At 56.8% G+C, this 19,128-nt stretch overlaps 1 protein-coding gene across 1 annotated transcript in view; it reads left to right on the forward strand.

Annotated features, from left to right (window-relative positions):
- Nucleotides 1–19,128, forward strand: part of MAN2B2 (mannosidase alpha class 2B member 2) — a 46,333-nt gene that overhangs the window by 14,283 nt on the left and 12,922 nt on the right. Inside the window, 2 exon segments of the mRNA XM_055086337.1 lie at nucleotides 12,083–12,229; nucleotides 14,379–14,484. Coding sequence (XP_054942312.1) covers nucleotides 12,083–12,229; nucleotides 14,379–14,484 — 253 coding nt within the window.

Raw genomic sequence — 19,128 nt, forward strand, 5'->3', positions numbered from 1 at the left:
CAACCACTGCGCCACCAGGGAAGCCCAAAAAACCTTGTGTTTTAATCACATAAATGTCCATTTTATTTATCCCATTTTAAATAACCATCTAAAGATTTCTTTATTCATTTGGGATAATTCCTTTTAAAATTTCTACCTTGTGGGAAATAGTATCTTTCCTTACAGGATTTTTTTCTGTTAACATTAATTATTCTAATGCTTTTATTAGCATCTGTAAGACCCATTGAGGGGAAGCAAAGAACACAAATGAAACTTCCCAAACCAGTTTTTCTTACTTGTTTTAAACTAGATAAGTTCTTAGGTTAATCATTAGGTATATTTCTTTCTTCCACCTTTAATTTGATTTTTGTTTTTATACGTACCGTCAGCTACAAATTGGCACTTGCCATCTACCTCTACAAAGATTAAATCAGGTGCCATGGCAGCTTCTGACCTTGAACACTCCCTGAAAGGAATTCAGGGTGGAGGTCAGGAAGGAGGCCCTCTGTGCTCTGGGAAAACTGGCGGAACAGGTCTTCAGATAGATATTTTCAGGAGCTGATTTTATGAGCCCGATTCTTACATCTCCTCATATCTAGAAAAGCACTAAATTCCTTCATGGTGACGTCTATTCCTCATGACTAGCAGAAACCTTCTGCAAAAAAATATGTGCTTGATTGCATCTATCCCCCCTTCACCAAAATCACAGATATACTGGCCTTCCCCCCTCCCTCTTTGCAGCAGTTCCTCAGAGCTCTGTGAGACGCTGTCTCCCGGGCTACAGTCCTCATATTGCCCCAGATAAAACGGAAGTCGCAAGCCTCACGGTGTACATTATTTAAAGTCAGCAGTACCAATAAAACAGCTGTTTATAATGAGAGCACTCTAGATTCACCAATTAGTTTCTCCATTTTAAAAGGATCCATCGGGCTTCCCTGGTGGCGCAGTGGTTGCGCGTCTGCCTGCCGATGCAGGGGAACGGGGTTCGCGCCCCGGTCTGGGAGGATCCCACATGCCGCGGAGCGGCTGGGCCCGTGAGCCATGGCCGCTGAGCCTGCGCGTCCGGAGCCTGTGCTCCGCAACGGGAGAGGCCACAGCAGAGGGAGGCCCGCGTACCACAAAAAATAAAAAAATGAAAGGATCCATCATTTGGCCAAAAATAAAATATATTAATAGTGATTCAAACCAATAAGACGCAAGAGGCTTCCCCATTAGAGAGTGGGGTAGGATGTCACCTAAGTAAAATCCAGAGAGTTTACTCTCAAAAAAAGCATGGCAGAGGTCAAATTTTCCAAACAAATACACACACACTCACATACACAGAACGTGCTAGGAAGATCAGGTAGAACATTTACATCTCATAGACACAGGGAAATGCAAGTTCCCCACCAGAAGGCCTTTGTTTAAAGTCAGAACTCTGAAAAGACGTTTTTATCAAGCTGCCTTTTTAAACTTAATTTAGCTTAACTGCATACGCAATAAAAGAGCCCCCCTCATTTTTAGGGCGAGATTTCCTTTAATTCCCAAGTAAGTACTTGTAAGTTTTGTACGTATAATACATAAACCTGGCTGGGGTATTAGTTGGAGGCTGTCAATCTGCTGTTCCTTTTTCTTTTGTTTTGAAACCTTTATTTCCCATTCGGAGGTCGGTTTGTTGAAATAAAATTGCTAGTTACGATCGTGTGGTGGGCCAATTGCTGCTTGAGAGCTTAACTCCTCTAGGCTTTGCCCTGGGGTTGTTTCAGCCCCCTCTTACATGTCTCTCGGGTTCTTCCAGTGGCGTATACGCGGAATTGTTACGGGAACCGCTGACACACCGCCCACCCTGGCCAGGCCTGATAGTAACCACTTGCATGAGTTATCTTAAACAGGACGTCCTGGTAAGGAATGCGGAACCAACAAGCTACCATCAACCGGAGGAATTCGGGAAAGGTCAAAAGGAGAGAGGAGATGCCAGTCCACATGCCCTACCAACCTCCCAGAATCCTCCTCGCTGGAATCCATCCTGGCTGAGTGATGCGCGCACCACCAGGAAGGACCCTGAGTCAGAGCGATCGGCCAGAGACAACCCGGAAACTAATCCCATCACTATAAAACCCGAGACCGCGAGCCACGTGGCAGAGCAGTCCTCCTGGGTTCCCTCACCCGCCGGCTCTCCACCCGGGCGCCCCTTCCCAATATTGTCAGCACGTGTGTCTCCTCGGACAATTCATTTCCGAGTGTTAGACAAGAGCCCACTCCCGGGCCCTGGAAGGGGTCCCCCTTTCTGCAACACTACCTGCCCACAGAGGCCCTGGGAGGCCTCAGAGAGCGGTGGGAAAGGTTCTCCAGGTTTCCGTCCCATTTATGGAAAGAAGAGAATGACGACATGTCACTCATTCATTCACTCACTCCGCACTCGCTTGTCCCTATTCGGTCAACAGTTCCACACTGAGAAGGCACAGTCACACCTGCAAGCCTAGTCTGGTCCTGCATATGTGATGGGCCTCAAGGGGAGGGTCAGGAGGATTCCTAGAGGTGAGGACTCTTGAGACAGAGAAGGGGAGAACGGGGTCCCAGGGGGGCAGAAACCCTCAGGCCAGGGCAGGGAGATGAGAAACAGACAGATGCGTTCAGGGACCAGGAGGGACTGCAGTGTGAGCAGGAGACAGGAGACAGCAGGGGCCTGTGGAGACCCTGAGGCTGGAGGGGAACATGTGGACGCAGAGGTGGCCGGGCTGATCTGGGCTCTGAGAACCAGCCTGAATCCTACAGGGAACCCGTGCCCTGTGCCAACCTCTCGCCTCTGCTTGCGAGCCGTGCAGAACATTCTGCCTGGGACAGAGCAAACCCGGGAGAACGAGAGGCTACCTGCGAAGGACACAGACTTCCAAGCTCTGCCACGGACAAGTATGTGGCCTCGGGCAGCTACTTAACTGCTCTGAGCCTCAGTACCCTTATCTGAAAATGGGGAGGCGATGGTGTCTACTGGCCGGCTGTGGTGAGGGCCTAATGGGTGGAAACACACAGGGCCAGGTGTGTTTGTTACAGTGACAGAGGCCACCCCCCTGCTGGGCCGTGTCCAAGCACCCCCGGTACTTGGGGTCACCCACCTCATTGGGCCCCTGGAAGAGAGGAAGGAAGGGGAAGCAGAAACAAAGGCTGAGCACCTAACATGTGCCTGGCGGGCGTCTCCATCCATCTCTGACCCACCTGCCAGCCAGGCGGCACCAGCCCATCGTAGGGAGAAAACCTGGGGCCGTGAGTGACTTGCTTCCGGCCACGGGGCCGGTCAGGGTGCAGCGGGGCTCAGTCCGGGGGCAGGTCTGGCCGCCTGTTGCTCTCGTTCCAGCTGGAAAGACACCCCTCGGTGGCTCTGGCCACCCAGAGGCTTCTGGCCCTGCGAAACTTGAGCAGAAAGGCCGGCGCCTGTGATTATGGCCCTCCCGGCCCCTGGGAGCCCACGTCCCCTGGACGCTCCTCTGGGCCCTCTGCGCCTGGCACTGCCACGGGGCTGGCTCTGACCAGCAAACCTTCTCCCAACAGGCGCGGCAGTGGGGTGAACCCCGCCCCCCCAGGGCTGGCTTCTGCAGGAGCCCTGGAGACAAGCTGGCTGCGGAGCCCACCTGTGCCCACTCAACTCATTAGGCAGCCCGTTCGGTCGTGCAGAGAGGTGGGCTTCCCAGCCCGCTCTCAGGGTGCGGCACTGCGGCTCAGACTGCTGGGAGCTGTGCCCAGCTTTGCACAGCCGGCGGGATCCACGCCTGTGCCGTGGTCCCATCCTGACTGGAGACCAGGGGCTCTGGAGCCGCCTGGGTATTTCTGAACCCAGTGGAGGCGGCCCTGCCCTGTGCCCGCGCCTGGCCCAGAGCTGGGCTCTCCACGCCCTCTGGTACGGGAGCAGACCAGGCAGCCTGGAAGGCTGGAGGTGTGTGGAGGGGGCCAGCAGGGTGACACCAGGGGCAGCAGAGCCTGGGTTCCCTCAAGCCCCGTGATGAGTTTGGGTAAAATAGAGGTTGGAGGCCCCGCTGCTTGCACATGGGCTTCAGGAGGCTTCATTGCTGCCTGGACAAGAGGGGGCAGGTATGGCTGGGGCCCCGGGACCCGGTGAAACTCCAGGGTCCCAGGCCTGAGTGTAGGGCCCTTGGCCAGGATGAAGGCTAACCAGGTGCTGGCCATGGGGCTCCTGGGGGCTGTGACCCCTTCTGATGTCCCTGCAGGCTGGGGGCTCAGGCCTGGCACCTGCTCTTCACTCCCGCCTCTCCCTCCTGCTTCCCCCTCTCCCAGCCTCTGCCTCCCTGCTCAGGTGGGGTGCGGGTGCAGACCCAGAGCAGGGAGAAGGCTCTCGGGATGCAGGGCATGGACACTGGGCAGCCGGCTCCTCTGTGTCCGGTTACCGCACCGGGGTCGCCTTCTTTTTATGAAGCCCATTTTACGCGGGAGAAACTGAGGCCGAGAGGGAGGAAGTATCTCAAACTCTGCACGGTTCGACTCTGCCCTGAGACCCTTTTGTGTCTCCTCATTCCCTACCCCCGACTCTGCTGGGGGTACGGATGGCTGCTCTTCCTTGCTCCTCAGGGATGCCCTGTAGGGCGGGGCGGGGCCCTGGAAGCCTGAACCAAGCAGGGAGAATAGAGGTGCCCCCAGGATGATCCTGAGGGACTGGTGGTGGACTGGCCCCAGGTGTTTTTGCCCAATATGGGGAAAAAATGCCCCCTTGGGACGCTAATGTTCCTCAAGTGCAGGGGTGGGTGGACTCGAATACCCTGCCTGCTTCTCCCCCCAGCCCCGGGAAGGGAGGGGAGGGGAGATGGCCAGGGAGAGGGGCCAGCTTGAGCTTTGAAAGGAGAGGAGGGGGAGCACAGAGACAGGAAGAGCCTGCAAGCTCCCGGCCTCGCCCTGGCTCTCCTTCCACACCATGGCCCAGGACTCGTGGCTGCCAGCCACCTCCCCAGCACCCTGACCCCTCCACACCTCTTCCAGGAAGGTCTCCAGGATGCTCCAGGCACCCGACGAACCACCAAGGCAGCTTCTCCTGTGAGCAGAGCCCACCGTGGCCAAGGCCTGTCTCCCCCACAAGGGCGTCCTGGGGGCAGCACATCTCCTGTGCCCTCTCCTCCCAGCACAGAGCCTGGCACAGACTCAGGGTTATTTCCTGGTAAAAACATGAAAACAGCCCAAGGGCAGCCTGACAGCCTGGGGTGGGGTGGACCTCCTGTGTATGAACAGAGTGCTGTCTGTGGTCAGGCACTGGGCGGCCACCGCACACCCCAGCAGCTTGATATCCAAACGACCCTGTGGACAGACCTACGTATCCCCGCTGTACAGGTCAGGAGCCCGGGGCTCTGGGTCAGGCCGCCAGGAGTTGTGCATTGCCCTGCTCCGGGGTTAAGTGACGTGCTCACATGGCAGGTAGAGGTAGGGTTTGGATGAATTGCTGAGCTGAGCTTTATATCATCATGAGTATCACCCATGTCGTCCAGGGTAGAAGGGGACAGGCATGTCCCTAACAATGCCATTCACGTGTTCTTTCCGCACAAAAGATGAAGAGCTCCTGCTTTGCCCCAGGTGCTGATACAGCAGAGAACAAAATGGAGCCTCATGAAGCCCGTCTAGTGGGTGAGGAAGGTGTTAACCAAACACACAGACGAATGTCGAATTGTATTCATCAGTAAATGCTAGGGAGGAGGGGGTGGGGTGTTCCACGGAAGATCTCTCAGAGGGGGGGCAGACATAAGGGAGGAGTAGCAGCCTGCCAGACAGAAAGTGGAGGAAGACGCTTCCCAGTAGAGGGAACAGCACGTGCAAAGGGCCTGAGGTGGGAAAGGGCTCGACCTGCAGGGAGGATGTGGCCATGCAGCGGTGGTGCTTGTAGGAAGTGGCTAATTCCAGGTGGAGGAGACACAGGGGCAGGACACAGCAGAGGAAAAGCGTCGTGAGGATGGTGGACCGTGGGCCTTCCAGAAGCTTCTGGATGGAATCCAGCAGAGGAGGGCGTGGGAGGTGAGGCCAGAAAGGCAGGTGGGACAAGTCCTGAGGGTCTGAGGTGCAGGCTGAGGGTCAGGCTCCTGGAGGGCAGACACTGGCAGCTATGGAAGCTTTTGCGAGCAAGAGGATCCCAGGGTCCAAGCTGCCGTGGGGAGGCCCTTGGCACGGGGTGAAGCCCCGGGCAGTCTGCCCATCAAGGCAAGCCTGAGCCACCAGGACCGTCCACTTGCCCTAGAGGGCAGAGAACACTGATGTTACAAAGCATCAGTGGAAGTGGTGGCGGTATGTCCGTCTTACAGATCCCCACGCACCACAAAGTAGGGTCGGGCTGTTCTTTCTCTCTCTAGAACACCCAGGACGAGTCATGCTTCAAGCTCTCATGTGCAGATATGGCCGGATCAAGAAGAGGTCATAGGCCGGGTGCCCACAATTGACCCTAGGACAAGTTGGCCTTGCTACGGCGGAGCTGCCAGCACGCTGGGTTCTTCGCACAGTGTTGGGTTCAGTGGGGAGGTCAAGGTGCATCTCATTGGGGCGGCCAAGACGCATGTGGCATCAGGCCTTTGGCTTGACAACATTTTGCTTCCAGTAACTAAGGTCACGGATCTTAGAACCACAGGTAGCCTCTTAGGCTGGGCATGGCAGAGCCTGTTCTAGAAAGAACTGCTCCTGTGCTGTAAACTGCCCACGAAGGGACATGCCACCCCCCCTAGTGAAGGATAGTGAGCCTCTGAGTCTGTCACAGAAGCTGCCCAACCCCTAGACCCTCCCTGGGGGCCTTGCAGCCTCCAAACCTATGAGAAAATGCATATCTGCTCTTTAAGGACCCTCTCTGGTACCCCGCTAGGGCAGCCGAAGTAGACTCAATTCCTGCCATGAAGGGTTTAGCAGCAGGAGACAGACTAACAGACTGCAGAGATGCTCTGAAGTTGGACAGTGTTGGTCCACACTGAGTGAAGAAGAGACACCATGAGTATCACCCATGTCGTCCAGGGTAGAAGGGGACAGGCATGTCCCTAACAATGCCATTCACGTGTTCTTTCCGCACAAAAGATGAAGAGCTCCTGCTTTGCCCCAGGTGCTGATACAGCAGAGAACAAAATGGAGCCTCATGAAGCCCGTCTAGTGGGTGAGGAAGGTGTTAACCAAACACACAGACGAATGTCGAATTGTATTCATCAGTAAATGCTAGGGAGGAGGGGGTGGGGTGTTCCACGGAAGATCTCTCAGAGGGGGGGCAGACATAAGGGAGGAGTAGCAGCCTGCCAGACAGAAAGTGGAGGAAGACGCTTCCCAGTAGAGGGAACAGCACGTGCAAAGGGCCTGAGGTGGGAAAGGGCTCGACCTGCAGGGAGGATGTGGCCATGCAGCGGTGGTGCTTGTAGGAAGTGGCTAATTCCAGGTGGAGGAGACACAGGGGCAGGACACAGCAGAGGAAAAGCGTCGTGAGGATGGTGGACCGTGGGCCTTCCAGAAGCTTCTGGATGGAATCCAGCAGAGGAGGGCGTGGGAGGTGAGGCCAGAAAGGCAGGTGGGACAAGTCCTGAGGGTCTGAGGTGCAGGCTGAGGGTCAGGCTCCTGGAGGGCAGACACTGGCAGCTATGGAAGCTTTTGCGAGCAAGAGGATCCCAGGGTCCAAGCTGCCGTGGGGAGGCCCTTGGCACGGGGTGAAGCCCCGGGCAGTCTGCCCATCAAGGCAAGCCTGAGCCACCAGGACCGTCCACTTGCCCTAGAGGGCAGAGAACACTGATGTTACAAAGCATCAGTGGAAGTGGTGGCGGTATGTCCGTCTTACAGATCCCCACGCACCACAAAGTAGGGTCGGGCTGTTCTTTCTCTCTCTAGAACACCCAGGACGAGTCATGCTTCAAGCTCTCATGTGCAGATATGGCCGGATCAAGAAGAGGTCATAGGCCGGGTGCCCACAATTGACCCTAGGACAAGTTGGCCTTGCTACGGCGGAGCTGCCAGCACGCTGGGTTCTTCGCACAGTGTTGGGTTCAGTGGGGAGGTCAAGGTGCATCTCATTGGGGCGGCCAAGACGCATGTGGCATCAGGCCTTTGGCTTGACAACATTTTGCTTCCAGTAACTAAGGTCACGGATCTTAGAACCACAGGTAGCCTCTTAGGCTGGGCATGGCAGAGCCTGTTCTAGAAAGAACTGCTCCTGTGCTGTAAACTGCCCACGAAGGGACATGCCACCCCCCCTAGTGAAGGATAGTGAGCCTCTGAGTCTGTCACAGAAGCTGCCCAACCCCTAGACCCTCCCTGGGGGCCTTGCAGCCTCCAAACCTATGAGAAAATGCATATCTGCTCTTTAAGGACCCTCTCTGGTACCCCGCTAGGGCAGCCGAAGTAGACTCAATTCCTGCCATGAAGGGTTTAGCAGCAGGAGACAGACTAACAGACTGCAGAGATGCTCTGAAGTTGGACAGTGTTGGTCCACACTGAGTGAAGAAGAGACACCAGCTCTACTGTGGCAGATAGAGGAAGAAGGGATCAAAGATGCGGAGAGGTAGAAAGAGGCCCGAGTGAAGGCGGTAGGTGAGGTCAGGCGGCCCAGAGGACCCTCCATTTACCAAGCACCGGTGTCGCCAACAAGCTCAGACACTGGGCTGCCCCTGTAGGCCGGGGCTGATGGGAGCAGTGCCATTACAGAAGGGGGCTCCCCGGTGGCGCTGGAAGAAATACACGCGTAAAGGAGAGGCCAGGTGCCTGCACGCGGCTGGCGGGTCAGTGCTGGCTCTGTGTGCAGGACGCCTCGGCTGCTCTCTGCGAGGCCTCTCCACAGGCTGCTTGAACGTCCCCTGACGTGGCTGCTGGTTCCTCCAGAGTCAGTGCTCCAAGAGAGGACACAGTGACGCCAGGCAGAGGCGTGCACTTTAGTGAGGAGGCGTGACAGGGGGCACGCGACCCTGGGCTCTGCTGCCCCCACTGAGAGCCCAACCTCCAGAAGCTGCCGGCCTGAGAGACAAATGGAGCAGCCGGTTGGAGGCTCAGCTGAACAGGAGCTTGGAGACGGCACCCGTGACATTGGGGCGCTGCACTCTAGGAGGCAGGGACACCCCACATCCACGGCCAGTGCGTGGTGTCCCCGGTGGGTAGAACACGTGACATGGAAAGAGGAGGGGCCTCCTTGATCATCGCTCCCAGTGACCTACTTGGGAATTGGAGTCTCAGGTACACAGCTCTGCACTCGGCAGGTTCCGAGGTTTGGGCACCCAAAGGGGGGACGCTTCCCTCCGGGTGACAAGCTGCTGCTGGCCCTGGTCACCTGGGCCACTCGTGCCAAGAGGCCAGCAGACAAGGGGAAGAGTCAGCAGTCTAGCAAGGATGACTTCCCCAGACCTGGGACAAGGTAGGTCCAGCGGGCTGAACACGAGGGGGCAGAGAGGACTCGGCTTGGAGCTCACGTGGCCTCCATGGACTCCTTTTCCTGGTCTGGACGGTGAATGGACAGGTGAACGCTGCGGCTCAGGGGAGCACGCGGACCAAGGGTCAGGCACCTCGGGAATGAGGCTCTGGGTACCCCACCAGGTCAGCCGTCATGTCCAGCACAGGGCTCGTTGGAGGTGAAAGGCATGGGGTGGGGGGTGGGGGGTGGGGGGTGTTCTGACCATCAGTTACAGGCCCGAGGGAGCTGGGGCAAGAACAGCTACTGCAAAGGCCTGGAGGACAGAGAGCAGTGGGGGCGGGCCTGCCTTCTCCCCCTTGAAGGACTCTCGGGGCTTCTCCATGTCTCCCTCCCACGCGGCCTGGTTTGGCCACGGCATGGGGGCTCTGGGCTCCACACCTGAGCGCTCCAGTGGCCAGGGCAACGTCGGCCTTGCCATTTCTGACAGCCTCCGAAGCCACACGGGGCATCCTGTCTACATTCTGTTGGTCACACGTGAGTCCCAAGGCCACCAGCTGCCAAGGGAGAAGAAATAGACCCTGTGCTCAATGAGAGGAACTTCAAGGTCAAGTCACGTCAGGTGGAGGCCCAGGGAGGGGGATGGGACAGAGAGGATGCAGACCTGCTTGCAAATCACATTCCCCACTTGGACTTGCTGAATGAGTGGACAAGGCGGCCGGAAGGGAGAGTAGGTCGCAGCTCCGGGCACGATAGAAAGTGCCAGTCAGGCGTTTGGGTCTCAGGCAGCACTGCCCACACCACAGACGCCCTGCTCCTGGAGCAGGGACGCAAAGACCGCTGCAGGCACCACTGGGGCCCCTCCAGGCTGCACCACTGTCCCCAGCCATCCTCCAGGAAGGAGACACTGAGGTGTCCCTTCAGGTGCCGTCTCTCACCCATCCCCGGCCCCTCTACGGCCATCCAACTTACGGATGGGCTGCTGAGGCCCAGAGAGGTTAGGCATCTTGCCAAGGTCACTACCTGTGACGCAGATGTAATTCTGAAAGTTTCAGGCAGTCTTGCCCCTCTGCTAGCTGTATGGCCTTGGTTAGTCAGGTACTATTTGTGAAAGCCAGCTTGCCTCCTTGAAAGGGAGATTACAATCCCTTTGGCAAGGCCCGGCCTGGGGGTTTCATGTGAGGGAGAGTTTATCCGGGCAGGCTTCCTGGTGGTGGCACTTACTGAGTGTCAAGTTTGGCAGGGCAGGTTCTGAGTTAAGGAGCCAGTCCAGAGGGCTGGGTGTCCGGACGAGCAGGGATGCTGGGTGGGAAATGCTGGGGGAAACCCAAGGGAGGGGCTTGGGCTCTAGGGTGAGGAGAGCCACGCCCAGAAGGAGGGCATCTGGTAGACCCGCCGGGGGTGGGCGTTTGGGATTTGACTAAAGTTGGAGAGGGAGGGACAGGAAATCAGAGGTGGGGGCGGGGTGCCGGCCACCGCTAAACAGGAAGTCCATGAGGCTGACATGGACATGGGCTGGCCCTACACTGTACAGGCAGGCGCCCTGACTGATGCCTGCACACGTCTTGAAGCTGCGGTTCCCCTTTTCCTGCCGGATTCCAGTGTGAGTTTGTGTCCTGTGCCGGCACCATTGGGGAGAGTCCGCCTGGGGTCCAGTTCTGCCTCTGCGATGGACAGGCCGTGTGGCAGGGGACAGAATGTGCCGTAGCCACCGTTGAAGGAGCGGGCGCTCCGAGTATTTGTTGAATGAGTGAACGAACAAGGGCAGAGAAAAAGAGGGAAAGACGGGTTTCCTTATGTTTCTGGAGCAGTTGACTGTAAATTATTACCCCGGCCTCCGAAAACTCCTTTTTGGAAGGAGGAAGGAAATACGTGAATCCATGAACCAAACCCCTCGGCAAACGTGGATGTAACACCTGACATGAGACGGTAACGAGTGAGTCGCTCGTTTTAGAAGGGGAGGGGCGGCAAGAGGCCTTGAGGCTGCGGGTTCGGTCCGGTCCTGCGTGCACCGGGCAGCCTGTGTGGGTGGCCGCCCGCCTGCCGACACGAGGGGAAGCATGCTTGCCGCCCCGAGACCCAGAGAGCGTCTGTGCTGCCCAGGGTCACCAGAAATAGCTGCCATGCCCGCTGACTCCCTGCCGGTGCTCTTTGCATTCCTTTAGTGAGCACCTCTGGGCACCACGGTGTGCCAGCCTGACCCAGGTGGGAAGCAGCCACGGGTCCATCCCTGGGGGCTCCCCGGCTCCGGGGAGAAAGGAGATCCCCGGGGAAACCTCGGGGGTCAGCTCCTCTCAGCTTCAGGTCTCCAAACCTGCTTCCCCACCATTTCAGCCCAAGAAGGCCCTTCGGGGTCCCTGGACTTCACCCCCTGGGGCCCCAGGGCTTGACTGTGCTGTCCCCCCATGGCAGCCTCAGGGCCAGCCAGCATGCCCCTCTGGGAAGCCGTCCCTGACCCTGGGCTGGGCTGGCACGTCCCTCTGTCTCATAGAGTGCCACGGTCTCTCTCCTCATGTCTCTCCTCAGGAGGGCACGTTCCCATCCAGGCGGGTCCGCCCGTGTCCTTGTCTCGATGCAGCGCTCACCGTGCAGCTGGCACAGAGTGGGCACTGGTGCCCCCTTGTTGGAAGCGCAGTGCAGAGGGCAAGGTCCTGCGCAGATTTGGCGCGAGGGCCGGCGGCCCCTGGACCCTGTGTCCCCCTGGATTTTCCTCCTGGGTCCCTGGGGCCAAGCCCTCAGTGATCCCCCATGGGGCCGGCGTGATGGTGTCACCCCTGTCCCTAGGAAGACACGCGGGCTTGTGTCACCAACGTCTACACCTCGGTGGTGGCGGAGCTGACCCTTGAGAGGAAGAGCAGTTTCACCGCCGTGGAGCAGGGGTCCTTCCGGCCATGGTGGGCTGGCCTCACCTCGGAGAAGCAGAAACGCCAGGTAAAGCTGCCCTCCGGGGTGGTCCTCACAAGGCAGCTGAGAGAGGAGCGCCCTGGGTGTCCTGGTGACGAGCCTTCAGGAAACACCTGGGGCAGCGCTCTCTGTGGCCACAGCTGTACTGCATTAACCAGGAGGCCCAAACCCTGCTGGGCTGTTCCCGGGGAGTGTTAGATCGGGTCTGCGGTCAGCCCCACGGCCAGGAGACAGGTTTGTTTAATCCTGCCTTTCTGACTATTCACGAAAAATCGCAGCTCTGGCCACCCAGCCGGGCACTCAGCTGGTGTGACAGGGTCACCTCTGACACCGGGCACTCCCGGGGGGCCAGGGCCCACACCCTCCTCCTTCATTTACGCATCTGCGTGGCCCCCCTGGGGACGGGAGCTGGCGACCCAGCCAGGGGTGCAACCGCCCCTGTGGTTTCAAGGCTGGCGACAGATTAGCTTCCCACATCACAGGGCGTCAGAGACCCCACTCCGCGGAGGGGCAGCCTGGGACCGGGTCCTCCCCCCACCACCCCGTGTGATCACAGGCGGTGACTGGACTCTGTCAGCCACACATCCCACATCTGTAAGCAGGAGTGACCTCCCTCCTCAGAGAGGCTGCACCCAGAATGCGCGCGTGATGTGAGCGCCTAGGATGCTCTCTGCAGCTTGATCCCCTCCAGGCATCACCTTCCTTCAGAACAGTCACTGACATGAGGCTCAGAGGCCCAGCGACTTGCTCAAGGTAGCAAGGCTCAGAAGGCGAAGCAGGGCATCTACCAGGTCCCCCCGGAGGGGATGTGACCCTGCAGCCTGCAGTGCCGAGAGGATGAGCCTCCCATGTGCTGGGCACTGGGCTACGACTTCGTACACATGACTTCATGGACTCCTTCCAACAGCCAGTGTGGTGAGGATACTTACCCCACTGTACAGAGCTGGTCCAGGTTCAGAGAGGGCAGGCAACGGGCTCATGGTCACACAGCTTATACTGGACAGGTGGGATCTGGCTTAGATATCCTGACTCGAAGCATAACTCCCCGGAGTGTTATGTGGGAGGTCCTCACTTCTTTACATGGGTACCCCCCCCAACCCAATTGTCTTTCTCCTACCCCCAGAATAAGGCGTGGCCTGGCTATGACCTGGGCAGGCAGCTCACTGGCACAGCCCTGGAAGCTAGACTTTTTCTCTACTTTGTTTTGGCCAAATCCCCAGTGCCTGCACAGTGCCCAGTATGCAGTAGGTGCTCATTTAAAACAGTGCATAGTAGGTGTCATTCAATATTTCTCGAGTGAATGAACAACGAATGCTGCACCTTCAGAAATCAAATCAAAACTAGTCTATCAAGGGCATCATGGCCTCACTATCACAGTCTCTGACCTTATTTATGTTTCCATCCTTCCCTTCGTTCATGTACTTTAAAATATTTGTCATCCAGGCGTGTGACAAATGCAAATTGAAGAACACTATGCAAAATAACTAGCCTGTAATCTTCAAAATGATTAATCGCATGATTAAAAACAAAAGCTCATGAATTTTTGTAAATTACAGGATAATCAAGAAAAATGACATTAAAAGCAATTCAAGATCCTAGATTGAATCCTGCACCAGAGAAAGGACACTAGTGCATCGAGTGGCAAAATCTGAATAAAGTGCAATAGTAGCATTAGTATTAAGGTTAAATTTCTTGATTTCTGATGATTATGTAACAGGTGTAATGATCTTGTTCTTCCCAAACACATACTGAAGCACCAGGATAAAGGCATGCTGTGGTTTAGAAGAAGCATACTGTGTGTGTAAAGAGATGGAAGGCTGTTAAGGGCAATAGGTGAAAAATGTTCACAGTGAGATAATCTGGGGAAGGATTTACGGGAGCTTTTTGTACAATTCTTGCAACTTTTCCATAAGTTTGAAACTTTTCAAAAGCAAAAATTGTAAACCTGTATACTCATATATATGCCCGAGGAAGCAGCAGACACGGGCCACGTGCTGTTCTAGGTGCTGGACACGGTGCTGACCAGGCCAGACAGTGTCCTGCTCTTGCAGAGTGAATGAGGGTGAGGAGTTGGAAGGAAGGACTGTGGGATGCTGTAGGCATGTCCCCAGCAAACACAACCAGGCTCAGCTCGGGGGTTGTAACCTGGCTTTTTCTCTCTGCCCACAGTGCCAAGGTCTGCCGGCTCCTGGCCCAAGGACGCCTGGAGCTTGTCCTGGGAGGCCAGGTCATGCACGACGAGGCCGTGACCCACTTTGATGAGCAGACCCTGCAGCTCACAGGTTCAATTACCCTCCCCCAGGTCCAGGGTCCTCTGGGCGTCCTCTCGGGCTGGGGCTGGGTGTCTGAGCCCCGGTCCTGGGCTCCCTCTCCCCCTTTCAGCAGGACACCAGTAAACCTGTGATTGGCTGGTGCCCTATTCATGCCTCTGCCCTTGAGTGCAGGGGATAAGAGTGTGGATTCTAGACCAGAATGGCCTGACTGTATCCTGACTCCAGTAATTCCTAACCCTGTGGCCCTGGGCAAGTGATGTATCCTTCTTAAGCCTCAGTTTCCTCTTCCATACATGAGTTTGGTAATGAGGTAAAACCTACCTCAAAGTGTTGTTATGAAGATTAAATTGGGTTAATTCAAATAGAGCACATGGAGTACAAGTGTGGGTCCCTACTAAATGCTGAGTAAAGTCAGATGCCATCTCTGCCATCACCCCACCCACCACCATATACTCCACCACCACCACCACCACCTCCAAGACCACCACCATTATCACCATTACCACCATTACCACCACCATCTCATCACCTCCAACACCACCTCCTCCAAGGCCAACACCAACACCATCACCATCTCATCACCTCCAACACCACCTCCTCCAAGACCAACACCAACACCATCACCATCACCATCTCATCACCTCCAACACCACCTCCTCCAAGACCAGCACCAACACCATCACCACCACCATCTCATCACCTCCAACACCACCTCCTCCAAGACCAACACCAACAACATCACCATCTCATCACCTCCAACACCACCTCCTCCAACACCAGCACCAACACCATCACCACCACCATCTCATCACCTCCAACACCACCTCCTCCAAGACCAACACCATCACCACCATCTTATGACCCCCAACACCACCTCCTCCCAGACCAACACCATCACTAAAAATACCACCACATCCTCCATCACCTAGACCTGTATGACCACCACCATCACATCAACCTCTTTTACAACCTAAGTAGCATCACCTCCTCCACCACCGCAGCCACTGCTATCACCATCATCACCACTACCACCATTTCAACACCACCTCCATCACCATCATCTGTATCACTTTCAACACCACGACCACCATCTCCACAACCCCCGTGGCCACAACCCGCACCATGAACACCACCACCTCCAGCGCAACCACTAATAGTACCACTATCAACACCGCTACTACCACTGATAACACCAGCACCACCTCCATTGCCACCATCACCACCATCATCATCACCATCACCACCATCACCATCACCACCACCACCACCACCACCATCACCACCACCACCACCACCATCACCACCACCACCACCACCACCATCACCACCACCATGCACATTTGCACTGGGACACAGTCCTCTCCCACTGCCCAGTGTAGCCCCTAATGGCAGGCTGAGGAGGGGGCGTCATGATTCTCAGTCTGATTTTGCAGAAGAGACACTGAGACCAAAAAGGGGCAAAACTCAGTGGGCGAGCCAGGATTTTCTCCAGGCTATGACTGAAGCTCTAGCTCCACCACCACTCCACAAAAGAAGGACCCCAGTTACCTCCCATGAAAAACATCAAAATAGCATTGGATGTTGTCTAAGGATCTTCTTGGCATTATCTCCCCTTGTCCCTCTTTAATCTGGGGTCCTTCCCTCATCTGAGTTTCCACTGCATTATTTCTAGACCTCATTCAACCCTGAGATTTTCCAGTTCGATCCAGAAGGTGCTGTTGCCTACAGAACCTTTCTTCTCAGACCCTCACGTCTCTTTCCTTTGATCGTGCTGACTGCCACAGACTGAGTCCTCCTGTGCCGGGAGCTGGTTCTGTGCCCTCGTGGTGCTCACACCCTAGCAGGGGGGCTGTTACCCGCTGTGGCTGTGAAGGTGGTGAGGCTAAGAGAGTGACCTTCCCCCACCAGGCGGTTCTGCAGGGCTGGTACTGAACCTTGTTCCCTGACTCCAAAGTCTGCGAGTTTTCCATTTCTCCTGTTCAAGTTTGAGCAAGGCCTTTCAGTTTGAAGCCGTAGCAAGGTAAGTGGGAACTTGATGGCATCTTTTCGTTAACTGCATATGAACCTCCCAGTGCTCTTAATGCAGCCTCAGGCCTCCCCTCCTGGCCTCCTCATCTTTCTGCTTCCTGCTGCCCTTGACCTGCTCCAATGACAGTGACTCTTATACTTTCTGTCACAAGGTTTCCTGTTGTTTCCACCCAAACAGCTCATCTCACACTCAGCTGAGTCTCATGGTCCAGGAACCTCCACTGGGGCCACGGTATCTTATCTCCTCCCCTCCCCTCTTCACCAGGAACTACAGGTTGCCTCTGGCAGTGACCAGCATCCGATTCTTCTCTGGGTCCGAAGGGCTCAGCCCAGGCTCCGGCCAGACAAGGGCCGGTGGGCATGGAGGGAGAGGGCGGGTGCTGACCTGCCCTCCTTGGGGGTGCCCACAGCAGGGATAGCCCTCACCTCTAGTCTCGGCCTATCATGCCCACCGCCCTGAACACCCCACAGCTGACCCTGCAGGCCTGACCTGGAGCAGGGCAGCCAGAATCCCAGGAAACACAGGTTCCTATCTGTGGGGCAGGAAGGGCCGTGGACACTTGTAGTATGGCTCCTCCCCAGGGGATTCTCTGAGGCTCCATTTCCAAGATAAGCCAATCTCCTGGGACCCTCAGAGGATGGGCGCTGATTTCCTTTCACAATGACCTCCTGTTCTGAGAGCAAGATGTATACTCCTTTCTTCCAGTCCTAGGGCAGTCCTGGAGATGGGTAGTCTAGAAAACCCCACTCGTAGAGGTGGAATTTGAGTCTCAAATGGTGCTGAAACTTACCCGAGTGACGCTGCCAGCAGGTGAGTGTCGCAGATCTGACCCGAGCCCGGCCCAGTCAGTGAGGTGCTTGTTAGCTCAGCTCCTTTTCCTGGTGGCTAAACCGAGTGTTCTCCCATCTATTGTCTCCCGGTGGTCTCAGATCAGCCTGATGGCAGTTGGTATTGTCATAGCCCCATTTTCCAGAAGAGGAAACTGAGGCACAGAGAGCGGCAAGGAATTGCATGCGGCCAGTGGCAGAGCTGGACCCCAGTCAGGTCTGTCCTAGCCATGCTCTGTCTCTAATGTGTGGCCCCAGATGCAGGAAGGTGTGTGTACGGGGCAGGAGGCGTGTGCATCTGACTCTCAGGGGCCCCTTTTCAAACCACTCATCTCTGACGTCCTGGACCACTGCCTGTGAGCCGTATCCACAGTGGGCGGTGCTTCTCAGATACGTCGGGTGGGACGTGCTGGACCAGCCCTCACTGCTCCTGGACCCCTTTCCTCCTCCTCACCTTTGCTGAGCCCCTGCTAAGGGTCAGGCCTGGACGGGAAGGAAGAAGCAAGGAGGTCACCATGGCCTCAGGGCTCAGGTCAAGATGGTTTCCCAGGTGGATCTCAGGATGGGCAGGGTTTGGGGGCGAGGGCAGGAGAGTCCAGAGTCCAGGCCTCTGACCTTCTGCTGCTGTAGCTGGGCTTCTGAGGCGTGTCTTCAAACAAGACCCCTCTGGCTGCCGGCCAGGGCCAGGGGGCTCACTTTCTCACCTCTCCCTCCCCCGTCTCCTGCTCTTTGCATAGCAGAGGGCTGGAAGAGTGACAGGACACAGAGGGAGGTCTCCCCACCCATCCCATCCTGCTGGAAAGAGCCCAGCTCGGGCCTCAGCGGCGCTGGGGCTCCACCAACCGCAGTGACGGAAGCGAAAGGTCCTGGAGAGGGAAGGACACACCTGGGACCGTCCTGCGAGGGCCCTGCTATCCTGGGTTATTCCAGCCCAAGCTCTGGGCCTGTGCCCCACCTCCCCACCCTAAAGCCAGTAATCCCCCGTCTCCTGGGTTTCCCCCTCTCTGCCACCTCCCTCCTCTCTGACTCCCCCCCGGCAGGACTAAACCTCCTGAAAAGGAGGGAAGCAGGTCTCCCCAGCTGAGGCGGTGGCCACATTTCCTATGTCCCCTTGTCCTCTGGGTCACCTCGGCTCCTGCACTCTGGCCCCGCCCTCCATTCACTGGACAGGTAGGTCTTGACCTTTCTGTTGAGCTCATTAGGATGCTGGAGCCCCTGTACTGAAGGTGAGTGAGCGACAGTGGCTCAGGCAAGAGGGGTGGTTGTTTCTCTTGAGGGGAAAAGTCCACACCTGCCGGCTGTTCTGGGCCATTGGGTGGCCCTGCTGCACAGAGGAACCCAGGCATCCATTTGCTTGTGTCTTTCGCTCTGCCATCCCCTAGGGTGTCTCTGCCCTCCTCGCCTGCCTGAAGGTGGCTCGGCCCACTGAAATGTCTTCCCAGCAGGGAAGGGAGACAGGGAGTGATGGGAAGAGGGCGGGCTGCATCCTCGTGAAGGTGACCCAGAGCTTACCCACATCACTTCTGAGCACGGCCGTTGTCCAGAACCTACTCACGTGGTCTGTCTTCCATGGGAGGCCGGGGAATGCAGTCTCCAGCTAGGAGTCTATTATCCTGCCCTAACTAGGAGGGACTGTGTTACTTCTGTTTTTTTTGTTTTTGTTTTTTGCGGTACGCGGGCCTCTCACCGCTGTGGCCCCTCCCGTTGCGGAGCGCAGGCTCCGGACGCGCAGGCTCAGCGGCCACGGCTCACGGGCCCAGCCGCTCCGCGGCACGTGGGATCCTCCCGGACCGGGGC

Source organism: Physeter macrocephalus, chromosome 7 (genome assembly GCF_002837175.3).
Source record: "Physeter macrocephalus isolate SW-GA chromosome 7, ASM283717v5, whole genome shotgun sequence".
Taxonomy (NCBI): Eukaryota; Metazoa; Chordata; class Mammalia; order Artiodactyla; family Physeteridae; genus Physeter; species Physeter macrocephalus.